The sequence below is a fragment of the Staurois parvus genome, unplaced genomic scaffold (genome assembly GCF_062004578.1).
Source record: "Staurois parvus isolate SC_StPar_1 unplaced genomic scaffold, SC_StPar_1.0 ptg000282l, whole genome shotgun sequence".
NCBI lineage: Eukaryota > Metazoa > Chordata > Amphibia > Anura > Ranidae > Staurois > Staurois parvus.
Window position 1 is genome coordinate 9,876,971 of NW_028318078.1, and position 27,126 is coordinate 9,904,096.

Genomic DNA, 27,126 nt, shown 5'->3' on the forward strand with positions numbered 1-27,126 from the left:
TCAGTTAAATTGTAACAGAAGGAATGAATAAACGGGATATAAATAAGGGTAGCAGTCTGTAAGGAGTCACTTTGTGCAGCTATCCAGCACTCCAACAAAACCTGTGGCATCCAGTGCTCCACCAAAACCTGTGCCCTCCAGTGCTCCACCATGTCTGTAAGTTTAATTTCAGCACTAGCAATCTCTATATTTTTTTCAGTATAGGGATCCTTTACACCTTTTCCATGATGATTTGAAGTGTGTTTTGATGTTTGTTTGAGTGCCTACTAAGATTTTTCCTATGTGATTATAGTAGCTAATAGGGAAGTTCTTCTGTAGTTATGTACATTGACATTTCACATTCTATATTGTATGTGTGATGTCATTCATCTTATGAACGAGGACACATAATGGAAACCTCTGGAGCTGTGGGTAGCTGGACCCTCAGAAAACCAGTGCTAGCAGATGTATTGAGGCTGCTATTCCTGGCCTGCTTCTGAAAATGCTAGTTTCCAGGCTTGACTCCAGTGCTTTTAGAATCATTGATTTGGATTATAGCTCAACTCTGGGTACAAAAGCTCCCTGGTATTACAGCAGGTATACATTCCATTGACAGAAAAGGAACCTTCTGTCATGCTGACTTTATTCTACAGCCATCAAATCTGTTCTTTTAAACTGGCCATACACTCTGGGCTACATTTGATAAAACTGGAGCACTCAGAATCTGGTGCAGCTCTGCGTGGTAGCCAATCAGCTTCTAACTTCAGCTTGTTCAATTAAGCTTTGGCAATAAAATCTGGAAGCTGTTTGGTTTCTATGCAGAGTTGCACCAGATTTTTCACTCTCCGGTTTTAGTAAATAACCCCTTGTGCGTATTTTGGCGAGTTCCTGAGGAACCAGCTTATATTTACTCAGTGGATGGCCATGCTCCATTCAACAAAAGTCAGTGGCTTGATCTACTTTTGAAGGAGGAGCCTGTTGGAAATTTTTCAGATGAACAGCAACTGCATCCAATCAGCAGATGTTCAGCTGAAAAATGTATTGCTGTTAGTGTCCTTATTAGAGAGACCCCCTCACTTCTTGTGTTGTCAATTGGGGAAAATATCCCAAGTAGGGGTACAGACTATAATAAATTTATGTCAAATGTGAACATTCACATCCTAACAAAACCTATAACAGACCTATCCTGGCCATTCACTAGCAGATTTCTGAACAAACATTTGTACAAACGTCATGCAAAATTTGTACAAAACTTCTCAGTTCAATTGATTTCATTTAAAGTATTTCAAAATTCCATTTGCTTTTAACATTTGATTTTGAAACAGAAGGACTTTTCCAAACGAAAACCACATGACTGTTTGACCGATTGAGAAAACAATTTCCATTCTGCTCCTTTGAATTTTGTCATCATTACAGTAAAAAATTAACATCGAAGTGACCCCACTAATGATTAAAAAATCAAACAAACGTTCTTAAAATTTTAAATAGTTTTAGTGTATAACAAGCACTAGACTAGAACTACACAACCATTTAAATCTGTTTCTGAAAGATTTAACCTCTTGTTGGCAAATAACTCATTGGCTGTTCAGTGAAGTACCAATAGGTTGACTGCCAACAAAGAGTTAAGTTTCTCCAAGGAAACAGATTTCGGGTGTTGCTTTGTGTGAATTTTTAAAGATTTCTTCGAGATTTACCTTTTGTTGACAAATACCTTATGTGAATTCAGTGTACTGCTAATGAGTCAATTATCAGCAAGGGGATACATCTCTCAGAAACAAGGTATTTAAATATGACTTGTAGGCTTGGCATTATTCATGTCCCACTGCTGTATTGAATCTTGGTAACGTCACGTCCTTAGGGTCCACGGAAACCCTTGTATTACAAACTGACCGACATCTCATATGGATTATTAGATTATCTGCCAGTTAGGGGACCAAACGCAAAATGGAGCCTCAGGTAAACAGATGCTTTTGTGGTTTAGTGATGATTTTTTTTTTGTTCTGCTTTCAGATCTTTAAATTAAGATCTGAGGATAAGTTACATAAAAGTAAAACGAATATATTTTACAATAATACATTGCCTAATGAAACAAAAAAAAAAGTGATGCATCTTAGGACACATGGTAAGGCAGGATTCACATATTTGTGGTACGTTAACCCACGTATGTACATAAATGTTAGGCAGTTAACCCATTTTAAAAACGAGCTTCCAATGCATCACAATGGACCTATTGGTGCAACCTGCACTTTGTTTTTCATCAAAAATATGGTTCACATTGCAGTATGTGTGTTGCTGTGCATTGCAGTAACATGTATTACCACAACTCAAAGGTCTGAATTTAGCTTGAAGGGAATTTTTATTTTCTCATTTGCCAAGGCTGAAATGTCATTTCTGTACAGGTCCTTATCCCAATGATAAAATACTGGTCCTTAAAAGCCAGATAATTACTATGTGGTACTATAGGCCTCCAACTTCCCTGTCTTATCACCAGGGCTTTTTTTTAGCGGGAACGCGGGGGAATGCAGTTCCGGCACCTCCACCACTGAATGTAATGGCAAGGGGTGCTGGGCTGTGCTGAAGGATCTCTTTATGCTGTGGAATCTATTGGTGGTGGGAGAGTCTATTGTTGGTAGTGGGGAACTATTGTTGCTGAGAGGCATCTACTGCTCAGGGAGGGGTCTGTGGTTGCTGACTGTTAAAGGGTCTATTGATTTTGGTGTCTGGGAGATCTGTTGGTACTTGTGGGGGGGAGGGGGGTCTGTTGGTGCTGAGTAGGTATTTTGTTGCAGGGAGTCTATTGTTGCTGGCTGCAGGGGATCTAGTTCACTGTTTTTCTTAATTTCCATACAGATTGTTTAGTCCCACAAAATGATACTTTGTTCTGTATTTTTTTAAAATGGGCGGTACTGGGAAGTGGGTAGGGGTGGAACAAAGAGACATGCTCAGAGGGGGTAGGGGCAGAGACATGCATAACTCAGAAGAAGGGGTACCTACACCTATTTTCTGAGAAAAAAAGCCCTGCATATCACCCATGCACACTGAGTGTTTGGTAGCTCTGATGCATGATGCTCTGGCATGGAGGGCATGGTGCACCATCCAGCCCTGCTGCCAGCAGCCTGCCAGACTCTATGAGAGGCTGACAGCTGTTGCGGTGGGATGGCCGGCATGTTAACTGTGGGCAGATGGCTGTGACTCCTTGAGACTTCACAGGCGGCTGCCTACTGCACATGCACAAGCCACGCTGTACTTTGTGAATGGTGACATGTCCCAGAAGGCTGTGGGCAGGGAGAACTTCTGCTTCTGTTGAAACTAGGTACACACTCCCCCCCAACCCAAAAAAAATGTTCCAGAGATGGTAGAGGAGCTGAGGTGGAGGAGGAAGACAATCAGAACTTCCCCTTTTGGGCGAAGTTCCGCTATAAGCTTTGGATCATATGTATTATGTGTCCTACACCATACGACTAATGTATTATGAACAATCCTATTCAAAAAGATGTTGCCATATGTTAATGTGGTGTAAACAGACTGGAGCATAGATGTACATACAGCTAGTTTTTCAGTCTTTAATCACCTGAAAGTTTTCCCTGCTTCTGAAAAGGCAACTTGAGTTTGATAATGCAGGGCAAGTCAATTATTTCGCTTTAATGACACCCCACCCACAGCACATTCAGCTCTGTTCAACTAGCAGAAGTGACGAAAATTATCTGGTACATTTGGGTATGGGGAAGCATGTCATTTAATCCCCTTCCATCCATGTGATAGTGCTGGTGCTTGGCATTTGTATGCTCAGGCATCCAGCACTACCACATATGAGTGTGGAGAGAGTCCCCAACTGTCAGATGTTTTCAACCAATGTGTCAGGCACCATGGGGTGCCTTCAAGTTTCTTCAGGGGTGCCTTGGAAAAATGACAAAAAATTGCCCATAAATTGTATGCAAGCTAGGGGGTGGATCAAGCCTGCCTTGTAATTACATAAAGCCACAGGTTTTCAGTGTGCACCATTACAACCTTCCAGCCACTGGCGTTCTAACAACCAATGATGCTATCATCTGATAAGGACAACGTTGGGTGTCCAACAAGTGTGCTTTATGTAAAACTATTAGTTAAGTTTTTTACACTTGCCCCCTTCCTGCACTGGCCAATTTTCAACTTTCAGCACTGTCACACTTTAAATGACAATTGCACAGTCATGCAACACTGTACCCAAACCAGCAGATAGAGCTTTCTGTTGGTGGTATTTAATCACCACTGGGTTTTTTATTTTTTTGCTAACAAACTAAAAAAGACTAAATTTTGAAAAAAAAAAAAAAGGTTTTCTTAGTTTCTGTTATAAAATTTTGCAAATAAGTAATTTTCTCTTTCACTGATGTGTGCTGATGAGGCTGCACCGATAGGTGGCACTGATGGGCCTTGACAGGCAGCACTGATAGGCGGTACAGTTAGGTACTGACAGGCATCATTGATGGGCACTGAAAGGCAGCACTGATGGGCACTGATATGTGGCACTGATAGGCTGCACTGACTTGCACTGATAGGCTGAACTGACTGGCACTGATCATTGTATCATGGTGGTGCTGATTGGCACTGATAGGCGGCACTGATAGGAGACACTGATAGGTGGCACTGATTGGCACTGATAGGTGGCACTGATGGGTATTGAAAGACTGCACTGATGAGGAGCTACTAATAGGTGGCACTGATTGGCATTGACAGGCATCACTAATGGGCACTGAAAGGCAGCACCGATGGGCACTGATAGGCAGCACTGACTGGCACTGATTGGCACTGATAGGCGGCAGTGATGGGCACTGATAGGTGGCAGTGATGGCCACTGATAGGTGGCACTGACTGACACTGATAGGTGGCACGGGTTGGCACTGATAGGTGACACTGATGGGTATTGATAGACTGCATTGATGAGGAGGCACTGATAGACGGCACTGATGGGCATTGACAGGCTTCACTAATGGGCACGTGAACAAAATTTTCTCATTTCGGTCATAAAAAATATCCAAAAAAACAAAAATTTCATCATAAAGTTTGGCCAAAATGTATTCTGCCACATGTTTTTGGATAAAAAAAATCCCAGTAAGTGTACATTTATTGCTTTGTGTGAAAGTTACAGCGTCTACAAACTATGGTATAGATAATGGAATTTACACAGCTTTTACTTTCTGACTGCTCATCACATTTCTTGAGGCGCTAAAATACCAGGATAGTACAAACACCCTTAAATGACCCCTTTTTGGAAAGTAGACACCCTAAGCTATCTGCTGAGAGGCATATTGAGTCCATGTAAGATTTATTTTTTTCCACAAGTTTCTGGAAAATTACAAAAACATTTTTTTTACACAAAGTTGTCATTTAAATTAGTTATTTCTTGCACAAGCCATGGGTATATGTGGAATTACACCATAAACTACATTCTGCTACTTCTACCGAGTTTGGGGATACCACATGTGTGAGACTTTTTGGGAGCCTAGCCACATACAGGAGCCTGAAATCCAATTATTATTATTATTATACAGTATTTATATAGCGCTAAAAGGTTTGCTCAGTGCTTTACATTATAGTGGGGGACAGAACATGAGACAATACAGTAACAAAACAAAACACGAGGGAGTCAAGGACCCTGCTCTTTTGAGCTTAAAATCTAGGAGGGAGGGGATAGTGGTACAGGAGGAAGTGGCTGTGAGGGATGGAGTGGTAGGAGGAGTGGAGGAGATCGGCTGTTAGGTGAGGGCGAGGTAGGCTTCCCTGAAGAGGTGGGTTTTTCAGGGTGCACCTAAAGGTGAGGAGGGTAGATGACAGTCTGATGGATTGGGGTAGTGAGTTCCAGAGGATGGGGGAAGTCCTGGAGAAGTCCTGCAGTCAGGCGTGGGAGGTGGAGACCAGGGAGATAGAAAGTAGTAGGTCTTGTGAGGAGCAAAGAGTACAGGTTGGGTGGTATTTGGGTATCAGGTCGGTGAGGTAGTTTGGGGTAGCGTTATGAATGGCTTTGTATGTCTGTGTTAGTAGTTTGAATTTAATGTGTTGGGCAATCGGGAGCCAGTGGAGGGAATGACAGAGGGGGTAGCAGAAGCGGAGCTGTTGGTAAGGTGGATGAGTCTGGCCACTGAGTTCAGGATAGACTGAAGTGGGAATAGTCTGTGATGAGGTAGGCTGGTGAGAAGGGAGTTGCAGTAGTCCAGATGTGAGATAATAAGGGAGTGAACGAGTTGTTTAGTAGTGTCTGGGGTTAGGAACCTACGTATTTTGGAGATGTTGCGGAGTTGGAGCCTGCATGAGTTTGCCAACGATTGGACATGGGGTTGGAAGGACAGGTTTGAGTCTAGAGTGACACCTAGGACTTTGGCTTGTGGGGTGGGACTGATGGTGGCGTTGTTGGTCGTAATAGGGAGGGTGGGGGCGGGCTGGGAGGAAAATCAGGAGCTTGGTTTTGGAAAGGTTCAATATGAGGAAATAGAGCGACATCCAGTCTGATAAGTCGTTCAGTAGGTGGGTGATACGGGCGGAGACTAAAGGGGTGAGGCGAGGGGTGGAGAGGTAAATTTGCGTGTCATCGGCGTAGAGGTGATAGTTGAAGCCGTGGGAGTGTATCAGTTTGCCGAGGGAGGAGGTGTAGATGGAGAAGAGAAGGGGCCCGAGGACAGAGCCTTGGGGGACCCCAACAGAGAGGTGGAGAGAGGGGGAGGTGGTAGCGTTATAGGTAATGCTGAAGGAGCGTTGGGATAGATAGGAGGAGAGCCAGGAGAGAGTGGAGTCTCTGATGCCGAGGGAGTGTAGTTTATTAAGGAGGAGGGGGTGGTCAACTGTGTCGAAGGCCGCGGAAAGGTCGAAGAGTAAGAGGACTGAGTAGTGGCCATTAGCTTTGGCGGTTAGCAGGTCATTAGTGATTTTGAGTAGGGCGGTTTCGGTGGAGTGTAGGGGAAGGAAGCCAGACTGGCTTCGAGGAGGTTGTTGTCAGTGAGGTGGGCGCTTAGGCGATTGTAGACTAAGCGCTCAAGGAGCTTGGAAGTAAATGGCAGCAGGGAGATGGGTCTAAGGTTGTTCAGGTCGGTGGGGTCCAGGGAGAGTTTTTTGAGTATGGGGGTGATGTGCGCATGCTTTAGGGGGGAGGGGAATGCGCCAGTAGAGAGGGAGAGATTGATGATGTGGGTGAGAGAGTGTAGGATGGAGGAGGAGGGTGACTGGAGGAGTTGTGTGGCGACAGCGATAAGGGGGCAAGTGGTGAGGCGGGCTTCAGAGAAGACCTTAGTGACCTCCACACTGGTAGCAAGGCTGAAGGAGCAGAGTGTTGGGGAGGTTATAGTGGGCGGGATGTTAGGTGTGGTGGGGGGTAGGGCGGTTGCGAGGTCAGAGGAGGGGAGAGTTGATGGGGTTATAGTGGGAGGGAGGCTAGGTGGGGAGGTAGGTTGAGCATTGGCGATGTCCTTACGGATTGCGTCGATCTTGTTTTGGAAGTGATTGGCAATCTCGTGGGCGGTGAGTGAGGTACTGGGTGGGGGTGGGGGGGGAGAGAGAGTAGGGAGTTGAAAGTGGAGAAGAGCCGGCGAGGACAGGCGGAGAGGGTGTTGATGAGGGTTAGGAAATCCAATGACCACTTTGAAAGCCTGAAGGTGCGTAACTTCCTCATTTCACTTCCTCAATACCTATTACAGTTCCGAAGGCCCTGACATGCCAGGATAGCACCAAACTCCCCCAAATGACCCCTTTCTGGAAAGTAGACACCCCAAGGAATTTCTCACAAGGTTTTGATATATTAAAAAAAAATTGAAAAAATATGTTTTTGTTTTTTTTCTTCATTTTACAAAACTTGTGGCAACAAATGAGATCTGCAAAATACTTACCATGCTTCTTATCAAATTCCTTGGGGTGTCTGCTTTCCAAAAAGGGGTCATTTGGGGGGGTTAGGTGCTATCCTGGCATTTCAGGGCCCCTGAAACTGTGATAGGTAGTCTGGAAGTGTAATGAGGAAATAAAGTCCTTTAAAAGCCTGAAGGTGCTTATTGGATTTTGGTGTCCTGTACTTGGCTAGACTGCCAAAACGTCTCTCTCACGTGTAGCAAAATGTATTTTGGGGAGTAATTCCACATATACCCGTGGCATGTGTGAGCAGTAAATCATTTAAGTGACAATTTTGTGTAAAAAAAAAAAAATTTTTTTGGCATTTTCCAAAAACTTGTGGTAAAAAAATAAATTCTTCTATTGATTCAACATGCCTCTCAGCAAATAGTTTGGGGTATCTATTTTCCAAAAAGGGGTCGTTTTGGGGGGTGGGGGCGTTTTATGCCCAGCATTAGAAGTGTATGCCACACATCACTCACTCTTCTAACCATCTGAAGATCAAGCCTTTTCTGACACTTTTTGTTCACTTTAAAAAAATCTGTATTTTTGCTAGGAAATTCATTTAAACCCCCAAACATTATATATATTTTTTAAAGCAGACACCCTAGTGAATAAAATGGTGGGTATTATAATTTTTTATGGCACATAGTACTCACGCAGCGATTTTTCAAAAGCAATTTAAAGAAAAATACACTTTTTTTACTTTTACTGCACAAAAACACAATATATTGGCCAATTATTTGGTAAGATATAAAAGATGATGGTATGCCGAGTAAGTAGATACCAAACATGACATGCTTTAAAACTGCGCATGCCCCATACAATGGCGACGAACTGCATACATTTTTAATATCCATAGACAACGCTTTAAAAGCCTTTAAAAGCTACCATTTTAGATTTACAGAGGAGGTCTAGTGTTAGAATTACTGCCCTTGATCTGACATCCAGGGCAATACCTCACATGCATGGTGCAACCGCTCTTTACATAACGGCACAGGGTCAACGCTTGTGCACACAGGTGTGCGTGCATGGAAGGGACGAGTTTTATTTTTTTTTAAGTTATTTTGATTTTTTAATTATTTTTACACTGTACCTTTCATTTTTATTTAATCACTTTTAATGCTATCACAGGGAATGCAAATATCCCCTATAACTTCAATGGGCATTGTCATATTTTCTTTTTTGAGAAATCTGGGGTTTATCAGGCTCTAGATATCTCCTCTGCCCTTACATTATCTAATCAAACCAAAATTGGTGTGATCAGATGCTTTACCAATTTACAAATGGCGCTGTTTATATCCTGTGAAACTGAAGTGATGAAATGCTCATGGTGAGCTGGCAGAAACACTGGCTGCATTCTCAGGATGGCACGGGACTGCCCGAGAAGGCCGTGGAAGGCAGCAGGGGAGGGGGGGCATCATATCCCACTGCTTGTAAAAGCAATCCTGCAGCTAATTAGCCACTAGGATTGCTTTTACATGAAAGCCGATTGCCGGCTGCAGCTGTAGGCATCATCCTGGTATAACCATTCAAAGTCCAGTGATGTACCAGTACGTCGCTGATCCTTGTTGGGTATATACGGTGAGGAACAAAAGTATTTGAACACCCTGTGATTTTGCAAGTTCTCCCACTTAGAAATCATGGAGGGGTCTGAAATTCACATTGTAGGTGCATTCCCACTCTGAGAGATAGAATTAAAAAAAAAAAACAGGAAATCACATTGTATGATTTTTAAAATAAATGAATTGGTGGTGGGCACACATTAGGTCACACTTTGCCACATGCGCCAGTTCCAAGATTGTACAAATGTCTAAATAGTGGCACGCTTGAATAAAAATTGTCCACGTATAAGTGGTACCCCATATGAAAAAAGGATGACACCAAGTCCCAAACTATCCTGTCACTGCTCCCTATGTGGTCTAGGCATCCAGGGGGCTCCACATGACTATCTTTTCCCTCGTAAATCCTAAACTTATAAGTATAGACTGTTGCCCTCTCACAGGTCTTCTACACCTTGACCCCATATCTGGCACGCTTGCTGGGGAGAAATTGTTTGAATGCAAGGCGATCAGAAAAATTAATCAGGAACGCATCAACGCAGATGTTTTCCTGGGGAGTATAGACATCTGCAAATTTTTGGTTAAGGTGATTTGCGAGGGGCTGAATTTTGTGGAGCCAATCAAATTCAGGGTCACCCGAGGATGACAGGGTGTAGTGGGGCGACTCACGCGCGCCCCCTGCCTGTTTTGCAAAATGATGTTTTAAAACGTGATTTTGCCCAGCGGTGCCACCTTGTGGCCGTTTTTTTTCTACAGTAGCTGGACAGCAAGCAGTTAAGGTATTAATGTTGGTGTAAATGACTTGGTTCCTGGGCAAGCAGCTTCTATACCCCAGAGGATCTCCACAGTCTTCTTGGCTTGTAGTGTGATGTAAGAAAACTTGAAATTGAAGTGCCACATGACTGCTAAGAGGTCCAGATACAACTTTATTCTATTAAAGGTCAGGGGTATAATTCAAGAAGTAGCCGAAGTATCTATGAAGGAGCAGGATTATCATTCTAGGCTGGTCACTGTGGATTTGAACTACAAAACATCACCTCAGCTTCATATTATAGAGGCAGGTATTCTGTAGTTCAGAGGTGAAAGGGTCAGGGTTGATAACACCACTTGGGATTTTGAGTACATCAGAGGTACCGTGTTAGTGTTACATAGTTACATAGTTACATAGCCTGTCTGAAAAAAGACAAAAGTCCATCCAGTTCAACCATTAAAAAAAAAGAAGTTATAATCCTATACCCACAGTTGATCCAGAGGATCCAGAGCATGATCCAATTTGCTCCTGAAGGGAAAAAAATTCCTTCCTGATCCCCTGAGAGGCAATCATATATTCCCTGGATCAACTCTACCTATAAATGTTAGTATCCAGTTATATTCTGTGTATCTAAGAAACAATCCAGGCCTTTTTTGAAGTAATCTACTGAGCTGGCCAGAACCAAATCTTGAGGGAGTCTATTCCACATTTTCACAGCTCTCACTGTGAAGAAACCTTTCCGTGTTTGGAGATTACATTTCTTTTCTTCCAGACATAAAGAGTGCCCCCTTATCCTCTGTGATGACCTCAGGGTGAATAGCTCTACACCGAGTTCACTATATGAACCACTGATGTATTTATACATGTTGATCATATCCCCCCTTAATCTCCTCTTCTCAAGAGAGAATAAATTCAGTTCCTCTAATCTTTCCTCATAGCTGAGCTCCTCCATGCCTCTTATCAGTTTGGTTGCTCTTCTCTGTACTTTCTCCAGTTTCCCAATGTTCTTTTTGTGAATTGGTGCCCAAAACTGAACTGCATATTCCGTATGAGGTTGAGGTTGTACTAATGATTTGTACCGGGGGAAATGATATCTCTCTCTCTCTGGAGTCTATACCTCTTTTAATACAAGAGAGGATTTTGCTCTCTTTAGAAACCGCAGCTTGGCATTGCATGCCATTATTAACCTCCCTGGCGGTATGATTATTTCAGATTTTTGGTGCTGAAAGCGGTACCATTTTTTTGCATGGAAATATGTATTTTTTTTATTGTAGGCTGTAATTTTTAGGAAAAACTCACTGAAATCTGTCCTAACAAGAGTCTAGTAAACATCCCGGGTATGATAAAATTTGAAACACAAAATCATAAATTATAATTTAATAAATAATCATAAAAATAATATAAAAATAATAAAAAATTTAATTCAATAATATAATCAAACCAAAAACACTGAAATGTGAAATAGAGCGCCAAGTTCGCACATTGCTGAGCTCAGTCGCAAAATCGTTTTCAGTGTCTGATGACGAATTTCCCCCACGAATCATTATCACTCAATTCTGCAAGTGGTTCTGATTTACTATCGCTGTTCTCTAGCCGGTCTAAACCGCTTTTGACCTAAAGGGACACTTTTTGGACGCCATGGACGTTTCTAAGTTTCCAGGCAGAAAGAACAGACAAAATGCAGGCAGGGCGCAGGACAAAGCACTAGGGACAATATGTATGTGAAATTGGTTGAGACAGCAATGTTTTACTAGGTAAAATGTAAAAAAAAAAAAATGACATTTTTTAAAATTTTTAAATTTCCCGCCGCCGGCGGCTGCGGCGCCCGTACGTCCCGACGTCACAGGGACAGGACACAGAAGCCGGATGCCGGCATCGGCCGGAGGAGATGGCCGGGGACGCTGCAGGGGACACATCGTGGGAGCGCAGGGTAAGGTAAGTGAAGAACACATGCCGGAGCAGTGCCTCAGGGTAAGCCCGAGTGTAGCTCGGGGTTACCGCTTTTGGTACTGAAATGTTACCCCGAGCTACACTCGGGAATACCGCCAGGGAGGTTAAGCTTGTGATCTACCAGAACTCCCAGATCCTTCTCCACCATTGATTCCTCCAGTTGTACCCCCCCCCCCCCCAGTATGTATGATGTATGCATATTCTTAGCTCCCAAGTGCATAACCTTATATTTATCAACATTAACCGTTTTCATACAGGGCACTTTTACCCCCTTCCTGCCCAGGCCAATTTTCAGGTTTCAGCGCTCTCACACTTTGAATGACAATTGCACGGTAATACAACATTGTACCCAAACTAAAATGTTATCATTTTCTTCACACAACTAGAGCTTTCTTTTGGTGCTATTTAATCACCGCTGGGGTTTTTATTTTTTGCTAAATTAGCAAAAAAAGACCAAAAATTTTGAAAAACAAAAACCACGTTTTTCTTTGTTTCTGTTATAAAAGTTTGCAAATAAATAATTGTTCCTCATAAATTTAGGCCGAGATGTATTCTACTACATGTCTTTGGTGAAAATAACCCAAATTAGTATTTATTTAGTCTGTAGGAAAGTTATAAAGTTCACAAACTATGGTATACGTATATCTGAAAATTGATCAATCCTGAAGTGCTGACAGCCAATCTCATTTCTTGAGGTCAAAGAATGTCAGAACAGTACAGAAATCCCCCAAATTACCCCTTTTTGCAAAGTAGACAGTCCGACGTATTTCATAACAGGCATGGCGAGTTTTTTGAAGTTGTAATTTTTTTGTCATAATTTTTTGGAAATGAAGAAATAAAAAAAATGATTTTCACTATTTTTTTTTTTTTACAGTGCAGTACCAGTGCAGTACAGTGATCAGGGACACTGACTGGTGACAGAACGAAAAAAATTGATAATTTTTTTTACATTTTTTTAATTTTTTTTGTTATTTTTTATTAAATTTTTTCTTTTTTTAAGATTTTTTTTCATATTTCACTATGACCAAAGTAATATAATGTTACCATAGTAACATTGTACTACTTTGGGGAAGTGATCTATATTTTCTTTTTTACACAATTTGCTTATAGCAAAGAATTACTTATATAAGCAAGCATTTACCTGAATAAAATTGATTCATTCAGGTTTTTTTTTTTCTTAACTGTGATTTGGCCACAGCTAATCACATGACACAGCTGGGCTGTGATTGGCCCAGCTTGTGCATGTGATCCCTGTGACCATTCACAGCTAGCTACAATGGATGGCATGACAGGAAGCCATCCATTGTATACAACTGTCATGTGACCTGCTGTGATTGGTCACAGCAGGTCACATGGTACCGGCAACGGGGCTGGTACTCAGATCTGTCCGGGGTACATGGCCGGTGACAGATCGCGCCGCTGTGCGTCTCTGTGAGCAAGCAAACTGCGCATGCCTGAAAGGACGCCATATGGCGTCCACCCAGAGAGACAAGGTGTTTTGCTGGCCGCCATCTGGCCATATGCCGGGCGGGAAGCGGTTAAACCTCATTTTCCACATTGTTGCCCAATTAAACCGTGCATTGAGGTCGGCTTGTAAGTTGAAGACATACTGTAAGGACGTTATTCCACTGCACAGCTTGTGTCAGCTCGCTACATGAAGTTCGGAGCTCCATTAATTTGTCTGGTTTAACAGTTTTCCACTTATCAAGCAGTTGTAATAAACACATTCACAGGTATATTCAACAGACCAACAGGTGCAAAAAAAGAGAAGTTACTTGTTGGGGTTTAAATAAACTTGTTAGTTTGCCCTCTGTACCAACCCACTCATCACATCTTTCATGTCAAAATAACAGATGGTTAGTGTGGTACCCTTATCTCTTCTACACTTGTTTATGGCTTTACAAGATATCATAGTCTCTTCTATTTATTATGGCAATAAAGATAGTGGGGAGAGACACCTCATGTTTATTAGCTGTGACTCCAAGGCCCTCATTGCTATTCTATTGTCCACATCACGCAAGCTGTTGTTGCTCAAATATTTACAAAGGCATATCTAAAGCAGGCCATACATGAGTGGAACTTCGGCATATTCAGCAGGGACTGGTGAATTTCGATCCATGTATAGGCTTGCTGATTGTACGCAAGTTGACTGACTTCTGTACAACCGACTGACTTCTGTATAACCAGCCTATCGAGTTTTCCTGAACTATCAGTGCCGTCGGTTATAGCCGGCAACACTGATCATTGTATTCTGCTGGTGGGTCTCCCCACCGGTACAATACAATAGCACAGTGGGAGTGATTTCCCCGTCTACATTGAATGTGTGGATAGGGGAATTGGCTAATCTTTTAAAATTCAAAAATGAATCTTGTATGGTTTCTTAAAGGACATTTACTTTTTGAACATGGTACACGTTCTACCCGTATTTAGGATGCAACATGTTCCTCCTCTAATTCCCCCCCGATCCCCAGTCTCTATGACAGCAAGCGGGGGATCCTCTCCCCACACCCGCTGCCATAATTTAAAAACAGAGCGGTCATGTGGGCTCCACCCACACAGCCACATCATTCATTCACATAGTAGTGTGAATAAGTGAACTACAAGTACTGTTGATCACCGCGGCCGACAGCTTGTAGTTCTCAATGAAATTCAAGGGTGCTAGGGAGCGCCATTGTTGTTAACGGATTCTTCCTGTAATTCAGTAATTATCTGCCCATACGGAAGGTACAAGCAAGGCAGATTACTGAGAGCCTGCAAGATCCTGGCAATGCACCTGCGATTTGTTGATTGTGGGTGCAATGCTTTACAGGTTGCAATATAAAAATAATATTAAATGCACATTTTTTTACCTGCAAAAAGATGTGCCTATTTTTTATAAAAGGTGAACTTGTCCTTTAACGCCTCTTACAATGGGGGAACTAACTTCTGTACTGTACATCCAATGCTAGCATTTTTATGTACCAGGAAGGCTCAGGTGCAGCATCCACCTCTGCTGTCTGCAACCTGTCAAAATCTATGGCAGGCTGAAATATGCTGCAGCTGAACAGAACTGAACGCTGCACAGCGTGATACTCGTGTTCAGGGAAGTATGCCCCAAGTTGGGTGATCATGGCTTTGGGTCAGCTTACTCTACTTCTAGACACCTCTGCTCCACCAGCACATCTTCCCTGGAGGCATGGAGAAAGGTAGAACAAAACTCTTGGGCTCGCCTCTCTAGCCTGCACCTGCACTGTGTGCTGACATATATTGCTGCGTGTGACAGACCCAACTGGGAAAGGGACTTTTGGAGGGGACTAGCCTTCTACCTACTGATTATGGGTCATGGAGGAGACAGCATTTTGTCAGCTTCTCCTGGTCAAAGCATGTAGGAGAGCCGGGTCCTGAAACCCTTTAACTGTCCAGAAGTATCTACCAGGGTCATACGGTCAGAAAGTCCCCAGAACAGCCAGGGATACAGCATTCTTCTTGTGCTTATCTTGCCCCAGCTGGTCCTTGAGAGCTGCATCATGTAGCATTTGCCCCTTTTGCCCCAGCTACTACCAACTTTATATTTTTAGCTTTTTATATTATTTCTGCCAAAGATGTTCAGCTTGGTGACCTAGATCCAAGTTGGATCTGAGGTGGGACATTTAGAAATGAGCAGGGCTGGCGCCAGCATAAGGCAGCTAAGGAGAGGGGGGGCAAAAACTTTGACCTCTTTAACTTATGAGATCATGTGTGCTTGTCATCTGTCGGATATTTGCAACTACAATGCAGGTATAGTAGCTTTTTCCCAAGGGCAGTCCAGTACCAACCGCAAACGACCAGGACATACTGTGGTGTTTGATTAAACTGATGTACTTACAGCACATTTTGCACTATAGTGTGCTTTATTCTTTGCATATAGAGAGTTGCTTCTAGTTGGTACTGGATCGGGTGGAGTGTTGAAAGGACTCTCTTGGGAGAAAGCTACTGTACTTGCATTGTCACCTCTTCAGCAAAGTGGCTGCAAATATCCAGCAGACAAGCATATGCTGTGTGCTCTGTCTTGGTGATGGTACACTGAAGTCAGTGCAAACAGCTTGCAGTGAATCTGCACAGGCTTATCACTGCATCATTTTATTGGACTTTTTGCATGAAATGTTTGTTTTATGCATATTATATACTGTACTAGCACTTTTAAATGTACAGTACATATATTAATTATTCTCGATATTACATTGCACGTTTTTGTGGTTCACGCTTATATGATGGATATTTTTACTTTGTTCATGCTTGCTTATGCAAGATATTTTGTTTTATTGAGATTTTGCTAATTTCAAAGCACTTTGATAGCATTTATAATTAACCACTTGCCACCAAATCATGTACATGTATGCATACACGGTTGCACCACACATGTGAGATATCTCCGGGTATGTTATAGAGGGAGAGAGAGAGAGAGCAATAATTCTAGTGCTAGACCTACTCTGTACCTCTACACTAATAACTTGAAAAAAGTGTCACCTATGGAGATTTTTAAGTATCTTAGTTTGGCGTCATTCCACGAGCGTGCACCATTTTAAAGAGTGACATGTTAGGTATCTATTTACTCAGCGTAACATCATCTGTTATATTTTACCAAACAATTGGGTATTATATTGTGGGTTTTTTGCATTAAAAGTGTGGTGGGTACAGGTGGGTACAGGAGGGTGAGCGTGGCGTCAAAGTGCTTGGCACCTGTTTCTAATAGTTTGAAGAAGACAGGAGGGAGGGAGAGGAGGGAACAACATCCTGCCCTAGCTCGAGCCAACCTGCAGTGCCCTACAGCCCACCATCCTACAGTGTCCTACATCCTGCCCAAGTCTTCCTACAGTGCCCTAAAGCCTGCATGCATGGAATGGACAATGATGTAAGAGGGAAGTGCAACTGGGGACCCTAAGGGGGGAGCGAGGGAAACACCAATATAGGGAAGAACTCTACAAACTCTGGTGTCATTCCAAATGGGGGGTGGGGTGGGAGAATGGTGAGAGGGTGGGGGCACCAAAATGCACCTGTGTATACAAAAATCCTTCCACCGTCCCTGGAAATGAGTAGCGTAAAGTACTTTATGTACCCAGGGCTGTGGAACTGTTTCTGGGCATCCTGGTGGACACACCCTGGCTAATCAAGACTTATCGTGGATATGTTTTCCAGGATGTAGACAAGTTAAACAAGATAGGCAGGGTGGGGCATTCCTGTGACTACGAGCCATACTCATAAGACTTGTCTAGGTGCCTAGCTGTTAATTAGATCAGCCTTTCTCAAGCCTGGGGTGCCTTCAGGCCTTTTCAGGGGTTCCTTGGCAATATGCTTAAAAACTGACCAAAAATTGTATACAAGCCAGCAGGTGGATCAAGCCTGTCTTTTAGTTACACAAAGCCACAGGTTTTAATTGCTCACTTTTACAACCTGCCAGCTGCCACCATCCTAACAACCAATTACATCATTAGTTGATAAGGAGGGCATAGGGCACCTTCACAACATGTTTGTTTGCTCCTTCCCTGCCCCTATTCATCAGCAGTGGGGTCACATTAGCTGCATGGGGGAGAGAAACTAAAGGAGAAACACTGTATACTAATCATTACCAGTTTGCAAAGGAATATTTGCTTTGGAAGAAGAAATCATCTCTAACGTTTGATGTCTTACGTGTGTGGATGTTGCTGCATTCTGTAAAACTATTAGAATAGTTTTTTACATTTTAGAATGGGGTGCCTTGAGATTGTGCAGAATGTTAAAGGGTACCTTGAGATTGTCCATAGTTTTAAAGGGTGCTTGGCTGAAAAAGGGTTGAGAAACAATGCATTAGATTAATGTTTAAAGGTTAGATTGTACTGTTTTTACTGATTGTACATCTTACCTTATCTTATGTTATCTATGGTAATATCCCTAAGAGGGGAATGTCCTCCTGGGAGTATACACTATGTGTATGGGTTTTAATAAATAGTTGTGTATGGGTTTAAATAAACAGTTATTTCTTTGGTTTTATCTCCACATCTTGTCTGAGTATAATGCTTGGGGTAAAGGGCTGGTATTAGCTATCGGTCTGCTGGAAAGGTTTGAACAGCAGGAGGCACTGTTTGGTGGAGGCACCCAGATGGGGTGCCAGACAGTCCATCATACTGAGTCTTCTCACTCAGCAACACACCACTGTCCTTTTTTTTCTCTAGTTCTCTGCAGCTCTGCCCCTCTTTCTGTCTCTTGGGTGGGATTTAGTCTGGTTGCTCAGAAAGTCAGCCAATCCCAGTCCTGCTTATTTCCTCCAGCAAAATGGCTGCCACTTCCTCTTCTTCTCTATGCTGTGTCAGTAGCTGGAAGAGAGGGAGCCCTGAGCTGCAGTGAGGATGTGATCTCCTGCTAAGCATCCTAAAAGGATTGTGGCCCAGGTTACACCTTTTAAACCTTTAGTATAGGACCTCAGCAATGTTAGTGGTTGGCACTCCTTCAAGCCCACAGCTATCAACTATAATTTTGTAAAACTGACTGAAAATGAAAATGTTACTTCTTCCAGTGATAACAAACAAGGGACATTCATTTCACTGCTTGTGACCAGAACACTGCCAGAAATTCCCTTTGAAATTTATGTGGCTCAGTGCCTTGCTCTGAATTTTTTTTCATCCAAACACTCAGAGTCTGTTCACATTTGTGTGGTCCAATGTGGTGTACCAATACTTGTGTTAAAGTGGTAGTAAATTGTTTTTTTTAACTTGTACCAACAGGTAAGGTTATGATAAGAATTGTTGTGGGTACCGTGACTATCTTCTAAACTTGTGCCATTTAGCTCTTCACAGTGGGTGCAGCTGGCGACGTCACCAGCATATGCGCAGTAGTTCTGCATTCAGGGCACACTAAGTGTGCTGTCAGTGCAGATGGCACTGTGCCACAGTCTTGACTCCCGTTTGCATGCTTGGGAGTGATGTCATTGCGGCATGGACATTCAAACACTGGAGAGTACAAACCCAGAAGAAAGACCGGGTGAAGGTGAAAGCGCAGGCAGTGGTGACAGTGCATTGCTGAAAAACTCCATTTATAGGTAAGTTTGTCATAATGTGCTAGTATGTGGTGCATACTAGCACACTAATGCTTGAGCTTGCATGGGGACCATTAAAAGAAAACTTAAGGCTCCACTAGTTCTGGGGTTTTTTCCAGCCAAAAAACGCCCCTGCCAAAAAACGTTGATAACAGTATATGTGTGCATGGACACATAGGATAACATGCTGGGGGGTTTACTGGTTGTAGAAAAAAATATCAAAAGCCAAAAACAGGAGCTGTAAAATGTCCAGTGTGCATGAGGACTAAAAGTAGAAATTACTACCACTTTAAGGCAACCCATGTATTTGAATGGGCTTTCAAAACAAAACACATATTTGTGAATCTGACCTCAGAATGAGCAGGTAATAACTGAACAGAATTTTTAAACGTCACAATTGGTTTGATAAGTGTTGTCAAAGTTGAATAAGAAAAGGGAAGAGTCTGCAAAAAAGTTTGCTGAAATTCTTGAGATGTATAGATTTGACCTGGGGCATCGTTTTTTCTTAAAGCCTCTCAAGATTATTGCCAGAGGTCTCAGGGCAAAGTTAAAAAGCAGATGTGAAAGTAGGCATACCGTCATTTCCCCTTTGAAATGGTTATCGAAGCCAAGAAAACTTCAACTAATTATTTAGTTTGGCAAATCCTATAAATAGCTTTAACTAGATTATAAAACACTCTATGAAAGCCAAACTTTCATGTTCAGATGATCCTGATGTACATTTTTAAATTAATTTTTGGCATCAAATGACAGCAAAAAAATTAAAGACAAAAAAAAAAATGCACAGACTGCTTCAGTAGCAAATTTCAATCATTATATTTAAAAATATTTTGGAATCTTGATTTAAAGTGGCACTCCATGCATTAAGATAAGTATTAGCATTGACCCCTCACTCCCCTGTATACTGTATACTGTAGTCCTCACTCAATCCAGCACTGTGCTTGTTTGTAGCTTCTCTCTCCCTGCATTCACAGGACAGAGAGGCAGCAACAAGCAACATTGGCTCCTGCTGCTGTCAATCAAATCCTCTAAGGAGGGATCAGGGGGCAGAGCCTTTCCGTGGATTGCTTGGTGAGAGATGCCCCCACAATATTTCTGTAGTACCTTCTTAGTGCAGCTAGGAGGAGCTAGACCGAAATGGTCAGTCGGGAGCTGGTTAGAAGCTCAGGTGACATAGCCGGAGGGGTCAAATTCTGGTTAGGACTGAGAGACACTGCAGGCCAGCCCATGTGGAATTTCCCCCTGCTTGATGCTTTCGGAGGAGGGCCTTGGAGGCAGTGGGTGGATCTGTGGAGTGGTTGGCTGCGCTCTTGAGGGACCTCAGCCAATCCCCAACAGAATTCTTGGCAAGGGGCTGGGACTCCCTTAAAAGTGTAAGAGCATGTTGAGTAACAGGAGTGAGGAGGGAGAGGTGTAGAGAAGAACAGGAAGATGTGAGACTGGAAGTGGAAGGCTGCGAAGAGGCTTAGTGGGATGGAGCCTGCCTGTGAGCCTGGAGTTGGAGAGAAGGAAAACTTGGGACTCACTGGGCCCCTGAGAGAGGACCACCTGTATTGCAGGGAAGGAGCAGCCCAGCTGATAGGTATGGTAGCAGCAGACATCTCATAAGTGGTACAGGAGAGGATCTGAGTGAGTACACCTGCACCCCCTGGGCTGATAGGGGAAGGAGCACTCTGGTGGAAAACCAGATTAGCCCTCTGCTAGTAACTGTGCACCTTATTTAAAGGAACAGGAGCCAGCTCCCCTGCTCAGGAAGAAAGTCTCCAGATTGCTGGGTGAAGAGGAATTCATCCAGGGTCTGGGGTAATAAAACTAGGAGCTGCTGGCTAGCAATTCAACAGATATTGTATCAGAGAAAAGAAGTTGTGAATAGTTCAGGAAGTTGTCCTCAGATGTCGGTTTCCTTGGGCATCCTACAAACCCTTACCCTATCTAAGTTATAATCCCCTAATAACAAAACAAATGCTGAAGGACTGATTTCTATCTACGGATGGAAGCTTGTGTGGAAGATGCTAAATGACTGGCTGTGTGAGGCTATAGGGGGACCCAAATTCATTAGCAACCCCTAAGAGGGTAGTGCTACATTTCAATAGCATTAAAATCAGAGCTTTGGCTAGGCCAATTCATAACCCTCCATTTCTTCTTTCTGTACTGTTCCTTGGTTGATTTTTTAGTGTGTTGCAGATTATCAATTTTTGTGTTCAACTTCAACTTTTGAACAGATGACCTCACATTTTCATCAAGCACACGTTGATATGATGCAGAATTCAAAGTTGACCCAATGACTAAAAATTGCCCAAGCCATGAAACAGCCATTAACCCCAAACCATAAACTTTTTAACACTATATTTCACAGTTGGTATGAGGTTCTTCACCTAAAATGCGGTCTTCAGTTTGTGCCAAACATTTCAACTGTTACTGTGGCCAAACAACTCTATTTTTGATTTATCAACATATTGTTTCAGAAGGTTTTGTCTTTGCCTAAATGTACAATGGCAAATTGTAATCTAGCTCAAATGTTTTTTTTTGACAACAAAGGGATCTTTGCTTCCAGACGGCCATAGATGGTTCAAATCTTGGACGGTTAAGCAGGAACTGGCCAAGATTCGAACCATGTATGGGTAGGCTGAATGTACCCAAGTTGATTGATTAATCAACTTGGGTACAACCAACCTGCCAGGTTTTACATTAAATTATTGCTAGCGGCTGTTATAGCTGCTAGCACCTGTTATAGCTGCTAGCACTAATCATTGGGTTCTCCTGGCAGGGCCGGCTCCAACAACCTCTGCCCCCCACCGGGAGAACACAATGACTCTGCGGGAGGGATTCCCCTGTCAACACTGTCTGTGGTTGTAGGAAAGAAATTTGCTCCGTCTTTGGCCAGCCTAAGTGCACAACTGAAATACAGATTGTTACAGGGCTTGTATTTTTATATCACATCAAATCCTAAGATTTACAAAATCCTAGGAAACATCACAGGTAGCCTGGTGACCTGGCCTTTCTACTACAGTTCAGGAATATAGCTAGCTCATCTCCCTGCCCCAGCCTGTGACTTAACAATGAAGAACAGCAGCAGACTGATGTACTTATCCCTCTCTTTTCTTTTCCTTTTGGCATGGTTTTTGTCAACATATTTGCATGCAGCACACTTGACCACTAACTAGTGCTTCTCCCTCTTCCAGACAGAGTTCTTCTCTACAGGGTATTATAGAAGATTGATATCAAGACAAATTAAGGTTGTTACAGTTAGTGAATTTAAAATGCATTTTTTCAAGGGAACACACGTCTGCATTAATTACCACTGCTGGTATATTTGCCCGGAAATCTAGGGGCCCCTAGGAGGGGCAATACTATGATTCTTTAACTGGACCATTAAACCTACTGGAATTTCAAATATTTATTTAAATAATAATATATCTCTTTAAGGATAATAGCGTTCCCAATAGAACTGACCATTTTTAGGACACAAAAAGAAGACAAGAATGAGTTGGTGAAGAATAACAACCTCTGCTAAAGATATATTGACTTGTGAAATTGTTGTATTAAAACAATGATGTTGAGATTTATCTTATGCCCCCCCTCCCCAAAAAAAGACCCTTAAATAGTCTCCTATGTTTTTCCATTCTATTCATCCATCAGGAGAAATTTGAAATTATGAACTTGGAGATCAAATCTGGAGAAGGCCTGAAGCTGAAGGGAAAGCTCCCAGATGATGCCAAGAAGTAAGTCTCATGTAGCATTATTCTATAGTACACTTGTGTCTCCTATAAGTCTGAATATGATGACTACATTCATGTAAAATGACTCTAAAAAAGCTTCTAACAGGTAAAACAAGCACTGCACAGAACTGCAGGTGCCTCTAACAGGTAAAACAAGCACTGCACAAAACTGCAGGTGCCTGCTCTTCATACGTTGAATCAGTATATTAATGTATAGATGCCAAACAATGTGAGTAATTGGAGATGAGTAGTCCAAATCTGCCCTTTTGATATTTTAATTAAGATCCTTTATGTTCTTACTATTGTTCTTTGATACTTCTACACATTGATCTACTGGGCCACATTGAGAACTGCCTCCATCATGGTACACCTCTTTCTGTCTAAGCAACATGACAAGACTGCTAGAGATCACTGGTATTAATCTGGCCATACACAGAGCAAATATTTTCTGGTTCCTGATGAACTAGCTGAAATTTGCCCAGTGGATGGCCCTGGTGGCTTCCTCCCGCCTGATATGCCTTTATTGAAAAATCGACAGAGCTGGGTGGAAAATTGTCAATCAAACAAAGCCTGCATCCAATCAGATGGCCAGCTGTCAAAATACAATAGCCACGTCGGGAGATTTGTCCTTCTGCTGTGTATTGTGAATGGAAGATCCCTTTAGATTATTAGAGTCCTTTTACATGTCCGTGCCCTCTACAGCACCGTAGATATGACTGGCACCACATTTGATATTCCTCTTAGGAAGATCAATTATAAAAGGTCAGATAACAAATGAACAGAGAGCACAGAAAAAGCAAGAACTTATTGAAAAAATAAACCAAATCATTTAGCTAGTGGAACCCAGTTTACTGATTATATTTCTTCATAGTTCCTGAATAAGCACCTAGCCAAAGAACAGACTACTGAATGCTGGAGCCTTTGGACTAAGCAAGAAGTACCAAAGGCCTTCATGATGAACCCTGAGGTTTAGAAGCTTCGATTTACACAGCAGTGGCATTTTGACAGCCAAGATTTGCTGGCAGGATTGGTAGGGGTGGGGGAAGATGACAATACATACAGCATGTGCCCTTTGGGCACATAAATGAAGGTATTTTGGGGTGTATGATGCTCTCCCAGTGGAGTCCAAAATGGCAAAAAAAAAGGAAATAATTTATTGGCAAAACTGTCTATAATTCCATGTATATGACCAGGTTGGTCATGAATGGTTATACCTGAAATCTATGATTTTGATGCCCTGTATCTGAGGTTTTGCTTTGTTCATACAGCTTTTCCTTCAATTTGGGACGCAGCGCCAGTGATATAGGTTTACATTTTAACCCACGCCTACATGAAAATGTAATTGTATGCAACTCCAAAAGAAGCAACAACTGGGAATCAGAACAAAGAAGTGGACACATGTGTTTTACTCCGGGGACAGATGTCAAGGTCAGTATGATGAGGTCAGAAATAAGTCATCTGACATGATCAAATACTGATGCCATTTAAATAAACATTGTATTGTTCTGTAAAGGTTGCTTTGCAACAGGTTCTACTTGCATGTGGCATGTCATCATAACACTTAACAGTTTTACTAAACCCATGACCCTGCATTCACTATGTCTGGTGTTCCACAGTACACAGAATATGGAAATTCAATAATTTTAGTAAATATGAACTGCTAAATACCTTTTTTCATCAACAGTTAGAGTAGGCTTGTGGCTTCTATCAATGTCTAGCAAAGCACTGGTTAAAGCTCGTAGGAGGAGTTTTCATTCTCCCCAATTGTCCTATGAAGCTGCATAACCCCTGACCCTCTGTCTGGACAATGCTGATTGGCCCTGTGCTGATCACATGCATGCTCCCAAGGAAAAAAAAAACTCTTTAACAATACAGACCAAACTGAGCATTCGCAGCTTGCCACAGGAGAGAGTAGAAGGGGAGGATCAGAGAAGACAGGATCAAACAGTCTTTTTACAGAGGAATAACCCTTTAGGTTCCACAGTGAGCATAACAAGCATGCTTTACTGCATATACAGACTAATTTTACTGTTGTGGGTAGGGTGGATTTGATTTAAAGCAAGTTGATTTAAATCACTAGTGAAAAGTCTTGAATTAAATCATAATTTTTAAAGAGCTGCTGTGATCTCTGTCCTGCAGCAGCTCCTCCTCTTACCCACTGTTGATTTACCGATAGTCCCATTCACTTTAATGTGATGGCTGGTGATGCAGCAATGACACAACAAGGTAAGGGACCTGACAGCAGCAGGTAAGTGGATGCCAGTTAACAGGCGCTGCCATGATGGATCTAAAATTACAGGTGCTCTTTAAATGTAAGGAATCCGACTCATTCTTGCTGGTAGTTAGAATCTTTAATATTTGCAAACCAAATGAAGGTTTCCTTTTTAGAGTAATAAGCTGTCAGGTTAGTAAAACAGCGATATCAGAACCGATTTTAGGTTAATCACACATAGTTGGAGAACTACTCAAATTCTTTTATTTCATGTTTTTTCTCATGTGAAATTGTGTGAATGCATCAATGCAGTGCATGTTATCTCAGCTTGGATTCATTGAATGAGTTTACCAAAAATGTAAATATTGCAGAATATACAGCCTCATGCTACATAACTAAGCTCCATTTAATGCTGAATAAACTAAATTATTAATGTATTTTAAATAGAAAATTATCTTTAGGGTTTTTACTCCAAAAGCATTTTATTAAAATAAATTTGATAAGATTCAAAAAATTCGATTTAAATAAAAAAAATCTAATTTTTTTTATTTTTTTTTAAAAATCTAATTTTTTTTATTTTAGAAAAAAAAAATCATTGATTTTTATCCACCCTGTTTGTGGGTTTAGTAACACTTTATTACAGCATTACAGTTATCAGATACAGAGCACTGTTACAGGAAATCTAGTATAGAGTGCAGTAAAGACACAAATGCAGTGGTTTTATGCTGCATATCTGCACAACAGGTCATTATTTCATTTTGGATGGAGTGGGAGCGTTTTTTATTGTGGTCTGTTTTCTTATTGAGAAGATTTCCCCTCACTTCTTGTTATAGTAAGAACTCCTTTTAGTAGGCTGGGAAGGAGTTAGAACTTTTGACAATGTTTTCATTGCTGTTTCTGCATTCCTGTCCTCTTGGAAACTGTTCCCGTCATTTCCTGTACTGGTGTCAATGGAACAGGGAATGAGGAATTATCTTCCTAATGGGTCACAGGAATACATAAAACCTAAAAATGTTAACTCTTCCCCATTTTATCCAAATAAAAAAAGGTTGGAGTTAGATCTCAGAGAGTAACGCAGGCCATAGAATATGCAATTTTGCAGGAAAGAAAATCGCTGGGTTCCCTCATCAACGCAGTCAGTGTTGATTGGGGAATCCCTCCCGTGGAGCTATTGTATACTACCCATGGTAGAATGTGGGTGTCATTTGGAGCCATCCCTGCCGGGAGAACACAGTGATTACTGCTAGCGGCCACCGTAACACTAGCAATACAAATATTTGCACAGACCTAACAATCACAGTAATTCAGCTTAAAGTTAAGCCCTAGTTAACCCCTGTAGCTGCATGCTCTTTGGGGTAATTAATATTCACATTTCACAGCAGAAGCACAAGCATTTTTAAAGAAGATCTATCGTTAGATTTTTTTTTCCAGTTCAAAGGTGGTCCAAGTCTCGCACAACAAAGAGGCTAATTGGCCATGAGGCCATGTTGTCTTCCTGCCCCTTCCCCTATTAGGATGTTTAGAATATGCACGCTGATACATTCCAATTATAGGGTGAATAACAGCTAGGAAATAAACGTGTGCAACACAAGGGAGGGGATGGAACAGTTATGCCAATCGGCTGCAGATTAATTGGTTGAATTCTTTATGTAAAGCAGAGTTTAACTCAGGGCTTTATTTCCATTGCAGTTCTCAATCAAGTTTGGTGGTGACAAGTTTGACGTGAAGCTTCCTGATGGTCATGAAATCTCTTTCCCCAATCGCCATGGCTATGATAAACTTACATATCTCTCAGTCAAAGGGGATTTCAAAGTGACTTCATTTAAATATGAATGATAAATCCCTTGTTAACTGGCTCAATAAAAATTATACTGCAAAACAGATCTTTTTTTTTTTCATTTAAACTGTTATTTGATTTTCCAGTACAAAAAGAACAACTCATTTGCAAAAATATTTCGCATATACATATTTCTGTTTACCCCAATATTAACCCCACTCGCACCCACCCTTCCACCCTCCCCCCAAAGAATTTTCCCCATCCACATCCTCTTTCCTGAACTATATCTTCTGTCATATTTATC

The 27,126-nt window shown here is 42.0% G+C and overlaps 1 protein-coding gene across 1 annotated transcript; it reads left to right on the forward strand.

Annotated features, from left to right (window-relative positions):
• LGALS2 (galectin 2) lies at positions 1-26,926 on the forward strand. The gene is made up of 4 exons (XM_089681934.1): positions 1-156; positions 22,754-22,836; positions 24,102-24,261; positions 26,735-26,926. The coding sequence occupies exons 1-4, from the start codon at positions 151-153 to the stop codon at positions 26,879-26,881; spliced, it is 396 nt and encodes a 131-aa protein (XP_089538060.1). The 5' UTR covers positions 1-150; the 3' UTR covers positions 26,882-26,926.
• Positions 26,927-27,126: the final 200 nt, after the last annotated feature.